Consider the following 6,906-nt stretch of genomic DNA (forward strand, 5'->3'; position numbering starts at 1 on the left):
AGTAGAGTAATCTTTTATTTTTGGTTGGATTGGGCTTTATATTTAGGCATTAGTAGATATTTTTTTAAGTTTTAGCATAAATGGGACACTTACTTAAAAGTATCCCAAATATGTGTCCCTATAATCTAATTCTGTTATAGTGTAGCTGCATTTAATTAATTTTAAATTAAATTATACATTTTTTATTTTCAAAATTTTGAATTATTATAACTAAATCTTAGAGTCCAATTTAGTTACTTAGATATGCATATTTTATGTAGTGATGTGAAAATAATGCGACATAGTAGTTATATCTCTCTAGTGGCTAAAATACTATTATATTATTATAATATCGGAACATATATAGCATCATTTAGTCAACTTAATTAAACTTTAGTAAAAATTATAATAAATTAAACTTAGAAACTAAAATAACATGTGCCACCAAAATTTGAAGATCAAAAGCACAATTTTCCTAGCAAGGTGGACCAACTCCCTATTAACTCAAAATCTCACATGATCAAATTAATATTATGTGCCGAAAACGCTTCAATATTTGTTAATTTTGCGTGGTGTTTTCGATTGTATAGATATCATATATGTCAACACATTAAGCTGACGTATTCTGATGTGACGTATAGATAACGATAATAAGGGGAAGGTAGGGAAGCCGGCGTTTCTGGAGGAGTGGGTGACGACACTGACGTCGATATCGGCGGGGGAGTCGAAGTTCAAGGTGACGTTCGACTGGGACGACAGTCAGGGCATCCCCGGCGCGGTGATCGTCAAGAACAACCATCACTCGGAGTTCTACCTCAAGACCCTCACCATCGAAGGCGTCCCCGGCCGCGGCCGCATCCACTTCGTCTGCAACTCCTGGGTCTACCCGGCCGATAAGCACAAGCAGGACCGCGTCTTCTTCACAAATGATGTATTTGGTGGGAGAACTAAAACTGTCAGAATATCTGAACGAAAAAACCTTGAATGGTTCTCCTGTGTGTTACCTAAAAGATCGTTTTGATAGTAAACGAATATAAACCAGTAATACTTAACACTCGTACTCACATCAATGATAAATATGATAAGTATGTGAAAATTAATTATATGGGCATGTTTGGTTCGCCGAAAATGTAACATCGAAAGTGGTACTTTTAGAAAGTGACGTTTTATCAATTGTTTAGTTTACGAAAGTGGATATGAAAGTCACTTTACGAAAGTAAACTGATAAAGTGAGTTATAACTAAATCTCACTTTTTTTATTTCGACTAAAAAAATTCGGAAGTCACCGAAAGTGGAGAGCTTATCTAAAAGATTATATTTGGCCTTAACTTTAATACTTAAATTTATTTTTAAAGTTTAATTTGACTTTAAATTTGAATTAAAATTATGATCACATTTTGAATTTTATTTGTAAATTAAAATTTAACATAAAATTTTTTAAATTCAAATTTATGACTTTATATTTAAATGTAAAATTTAAAATTTATTTTTATTTAAATTGGAACTCTAGAATTTAATTTTAAATTTTAAATTTTAAATTTTAATCAAATTATTTTTAGTTAAGAACTTCAATTTTAATTCAAATAAAATTCAAATTGAACGAAACGGATAACATTTTGTTCTTACTACATTTGTTCTTCATCTATACTGTTTGGCATTTTGATCTTTTTTTTGACACATTTCAAATTGTAGTTCCTGCTAAGTAGCCTAAATCTCAATCTTGATGCAGACATACTTGCCAAGCAAAATGCCGGAGCCGCTGCGGCCATACCGGCAACAAGAACTGCTCAACCTCAAAGGCGCCAACGTCGCGCCGGGACCGCTCAAGGAGCACGACCGCGTCTACGACTACGACGTCTACAACGATCTCGGGGACCCCGACAAGGGTGCAAATCATATGCGCCCTATACTTGGTGGCTCCCGAGAGCATCCCTACCCCCGTCGCTGCCGCACTGGCCGCCATCCTACAAAAACCGGTACACCTATTTCTCGTGAGCTGATTTTGATATTGACAGATAGATTTATTGAATAGATTTGTTCAAACCGATCATTATTTAGTGACTGACCGACTGAATTTGACCAAATTCATTGATACTGATGTGACCGTGATAAAAGAGGCTTTCGTTTCTTGTACTTTGAATTGGATTATTTATAATGATGAGCGCAATCGATCTCATTTCGTAAGCATCAACCATCATGCAGATCCGAAATCCGAAAGCAGGCTCCCGCAGCTGAGCCTAGACATCTACGTCCCCCGCGATGAGAAATTCGGGCACCTAAAGATGTCGGACTTCCTCGGATATGCACTCAAATCCGTGACGCAGGCTATCCTCCCGACACTCCACACCATCTTCGACATGACGCCAATGGAATTCGATTCTTTTCAAGACATCTTGAACCTCTACGAAGGCGGTATAAAACTCCCGAACTCCCCGGAGCTCGAGGAGGTTCGCAAGCAAATCCCCTTCGAGATGATCAAGGAGCTGTTCCGCTCCGACGGCGAGCACTTCCTTAAGCTTCCCTTGCCCCAGGTCATCAAAGGTAACTTAGTGCTCGTTAAGACCAAATGGATTTTGATAGATAAACGATTTTTCTTCGCATGTACTAAACATTTGACGGTTATGCCAATGATCAGAGGATAAGTTTGCGTGGAGAACCGACGAAGAGTTCGCGCGCGAAATGCTCGCAGGAGTGAACCCTGTCGTCATAAGGCGCCTCCAGGTAAATCTAGGATCCGGCGCATCATGTGACCCACTATTATATTATTTTCTTGTGGAATTAGACAAGTCGCCAAATCACGTAAATTTCTGTGTCTACGCTATGAATTCTTATTCAATCTGCATGTTTTTTCGTAATGCGTATCGTTCGTTTAATTACTCTCCATATAAATGTTGTTAGTTATAGATAAGTGTGGTTTAATTTGGGACTAAAAAGTGTTCTTATTCATATGTAGGAATTCCCTCCAGCTAGTAAGCTTGATCCTAAAGTGTATGGTAACCAAACTAGCACAATAACAGCAGCTCACATTCAGAAGAACCTTGAAGGACTAAAAGTGGATCAGGTACATATGCATGTTTGGTTTGCTTTTAGTACATACATTACACATTATATATGCATGTTAGCTGTGTTATGATTATTCTCTGGTCATTTTTTGTTAAATGGATATTTTGAGTTTCATGGTATATTTCTTGAGAGAAAGGTAGCATTCTTACAATTTTCGTTCATTTTTTCATAAATGAACTTAGCTGCAAACATAAAACAATTAGGCTTCAAACTTGCGACCTCAGGTATCGACCATCAAGTGTTTTGTCATTTGCATTAGGAACTGTCGATGTCTAGATAAAAAATATTAGACCCGTGCATGCAATGCTACAATTAAAATAAGAACAAAACAAGAAAAAAATGATGTTCTAGCTTTTTTTTTTTTTGATTTTTTTATAAACTTAGGTGAAAAACCCACTTCCTTCATTATTTCTTAATTGAAAGAGAGAACTCCCAAGAAAACTACAAAGAGAGGATCTTCCTAGCTAGTTAGTTGGGATATTCAAACAAAACCCCCTTTTTCTGTAAAATTCTGGAGAATTTTGATGCATCCAAATAAAACCTAAAATAGATTTTTTTTATTTTTTTATTTTTTTTTTGTTTCATTACCGTTTCTTCTCAGATCGATCTTTTCGATTACAAGCCGCTACACAACGCGAATGGTTTTTCTGAAATATGTAACAATAACCTGCTGCAGGCATTAAGGAGCAACAGGCTCTTCATTCTGGACCACCATGATGCATTCATGCCCTACCTAAACAGGATCAACTCACTTGGCCACATGTTCATATATGCTACCAGGACTCTCCTGTTCCTCAAGAGTGATGGCACCCTGAAGCCACTTGCAATTGAGCTCAGCTTACCCCACCCTGATGGGGACAAACATGGTGCTGTCAGCAAAGTCTTCACTCCGGCAGACAGAGGTGTTGAGGGATCAGTTTGGCAGCTGGCCAAGGCTTATGCTGCTGTTAATGACTCTGGTTATCACCAACTCATTAGCCACTGGTATGTTCATATTATATATATATATATATATATATATATATATATATATATCCTCACAATATATACTTGTTTGGTGTTCTATTTTATAATTAACCATCCATATATGCGCAAATTGCACCATTAGTTTCTGAATTAAGTGCTCGAGTTTTGATCTGTCGCATCGCGGCATCAAACTTTTAGAATACTTCAATCTTATTTCGAAGTCCGCAAGTCTAGCTAGTCTACAAGTCGGTGTATGTAACAACAGTAACACTCTTTAATGTTCCGAATTTAGCTCACTGAAGAAGTACTCCGAATTAAAAACATCGTCTGATTGGAGGATCCGCCGAATTCGTAGTACTACTCTTCCACTTAAGAACTGACGTGAATTACAGAAACTGAGATTAGTGCGTCCTTCACGTGAGCCAGAGTCGCTGATTAGCTCTTTCGAGAATCAGGCTGAGAGTAACGGTTCCGCGTGTCTCGACGTGCAGGCTGAACACGCATGCGGTGATCGAGCCGTTCGCAATCGCGACGAACCGGCAGCTGAGCGTGACGCACCCGGTGCACAAGCTGCTGAGCCCGCACTACCGCGACACCATGAACATCAACGCCCTCGCCCGCCAGACCCTCATCAACGCCGGCGGCATCTTCGAGACCACTGTCTTCCCCGGCAAGTATGCCCTTGAGATGTCCTCCGTCGCCTACAAGAACTGGAACCTCACCGAGCAGGCCCTCCCGGACGACCTCGTCAAGAGGTAACAATAACTAACTGGATCGAACTGAAAATATTAATTTACTACTCTACGTAAGGGTGTGTGTGATTTAACGTCCTTGATGATAATTTTTTAATTATTTTTAACGCACACACACACACACACACACGTGTGTGTGTGTATATATAGTAATCATTGTCCGTTTGAAATACTCTTCTATTAGTCGATGAAATATTTTATAATTGTAAAATTTATAATTTAGAAATTTGATTGAGAGTGCTATGCTTCTAAAAGCAGGGGACCTCCGTGCTATCAGTATTTTCTCTAGGATATGCTGCTAATAGAAGATCTGCTTCGTTATACTTTGATCTATGCTATTTGAAGTATTTATAAACTAAGTTTTATGATCGATTTTTCGATAATATTATTTATTGATCGAAAAGGTCTCAAAAATTAATTATTTTAATAGTCAATATGGGATACTTGTAAGTTCAACGGTATAAAAATACTCAAATTAGGTGAAATTTTGATAGAATATTTATCTAAGATAATTATCTCCGATATAAAATTCAAAATTTTCTTCATCACTTTTTATGAAATTTTTATTTATAATTTTTCATTTTAGAACATTCAATCACAAGCCAAATGAAATCGAAAAAATTATAAAATCTCACTTCTAGATACTTCAAATAGTATAGATTAAGTCTAACGGCACAGATCATCAAGAAAAAAACACACACACACAGAGTAAACTCGCTCTATAAATTTTATTTTTTTTAATTTTTAATCATTTGCTAAGTAAAATTGGCTGCAGGAAGCACTAGCATCCCCCGCATTCAAAATGTAAGTTGATAGTAAATAAATAGACCTGCTGAACTTGGATTCTGTTTTTCAGAGGGATGGCGGTGGAGGACCCGTCGAGCCCGTACAAGGTCCGGCTGGTGATCAAGGACTACCCGTACGCCGCCGACGGCCTGGCGATCTGGTGGGCGATCGACGCGTGGGTGAACGAGTACTGCTCCCTCTACTACCCGACCGACGCCGCCGTCCAGGCCGACGCCGAGCTGCAGGGCTGGTGGACCGAGGTCCGCGAGGCCGGCCACAGCGACCTCAAGGACGAAACTTGGTGGCCGAAAATGCAGACACTTAAGGAGCTCACGAAAACCTGCACCACCATCATCTGGGTCGCCTCCGCGCTCCACGCCGCCGTCAACTTCGGCCAGTACCCCTACGCGGGCTACCTCCCGAACCGCCCCACCGTCAGCCGCCGCCCCATGCCCGAGCCGGGCACCCCCGAGTACGCGGAGCTCGCCAAGGACCCGGAGAAGGCGTTCATCCGGACCATCACCAGCCAGTTCCAGACCATCCTCGGGATCTCGCTCATCGAGGTGCTGTCGCGGCACTCGTCCGACGAGATCTACCTCGGCCAGCGGGACACGCCGGAGTGGACGGCGGAGCAGCGCGCGCTCGACGCCTTCAAGCGGTTCGGGGACCGGCTGGTGGCGATCGAGAACCGGATCGCGCGGATGAACGCCGACCCCAGCCTGAAGAACCGGAACGGGCCGGTGAAGATGCCGTACACGCTGCTGTACCCAAACACGTCCGACGTGACCGGCGTCGGCGGGCTCACCGGAAAGGGCATCCCCAACAGCATCTCGATATGATGATGAATCAGTAGTAACATGCATGCATGCATGCATGCATGGCTCGGTGCAATAATAAGTGTAGCTAGTGAGAGTTGAGTGTATGCGTTCTAGCTAGTTAATTGGGAGGAGAGATGAGTTGTTAGTGGTAGTTGAAGGCCATTTGTTTGATAATAACAAGGTTCTTGAGTTATATATTAAGGATGTGTAAGAATTGAGTTACTTATATTTGCTTTAGCATAAATATATGCTAGCTCTTAAGCTTATAGTAGGAGATTGCTTAGCTTCCTTTTTTTTCTTTTTTTTCTTTTTTTTGGCCTTTAAGAATGCTTGGAAGGATTTGTATGCTAAATTCATTAATCGCTAACTAGATACTAATTAGATGAGAGTCGACCTTAATTATACCGTGGTGTGATTTGTAGAGAACCATACTGATCATTGTTTTTCCAGTTTTTAATGCAAATCATCAACATGCATGAGCATCACTATAAAAAAAATCTAGGGCACTTTTTAGACGACGTTTAAGGACTAAGGGCACTTTT

The 6,906-nt window shown here is 40.3% G+C and overlaps 1 protein-coding gene across 1 annotated transcript; it reads left to right on the forward strand.

Annotated features, from left to right (window-relative positions):
• LOC109712859 (probable linoleate 9S-lipoxygenase 4) lies at positions 621 to 6,652 on the forward strand. Its single transcript, XM_020236647.1, has 8 exons — positions 621 to 910; positions 1,709 to 1,955; positions 2,182 to 2,520; positions 2,615 to 2,700; positions 2,933 to 3,040; positions 3,719 to 4,026; positions 4,500 to 4,763; positions 5,617 to 6,652. The coding sequence occupies exons 2-8, from the start codon at positions 1,727 to 1,729 to the stop codon at positions 6,383 to 6,385; spliced, it is 2,103 nt and encodes a 700-aa protein (XP_020092236.1). The 5' UTR covers positions 621 to 910; positions 1,709 to 1,726; the 3' UTR covers positions 6,386 to 6,652.

Source organism: Ananas comosus, linkage group 1 (genome assembly GCF_001540865.1).
Source record: "Ananas comosus cultivar F153 linkage group 1, ASM154086v1, whole genome shotgun sequence".
Lineage (NCBI taxonomy): Eukaryota > Viridiplantae > Streptophyta > Magnoliopsida > Poales > Bromeliaceae > Ananas > Ananas comosus.

Coding starts and splice junctions, on each gene's coding strand:
- LOC109712859 (XM_020236647.1), top strand. CDS start 1,727: ATGCCGGAGCCGCTGCGGCCATACCGGCAACAAGAACTGCTCAACCTC. Junction 1,956..2,181: donor CCGCCATCCTACAAAAACCG/GTACACCTATTT, acceptor ACCATCATGCAG/ATCCGAAATCCGAAAGCAGG. Junction 4,027..4,499: donor CACCAACTCATTAGCCACTG/GTATGTTCATAT, acceptor CTCGACGTGCAG/GCTGAACACGCATGCGGTGA.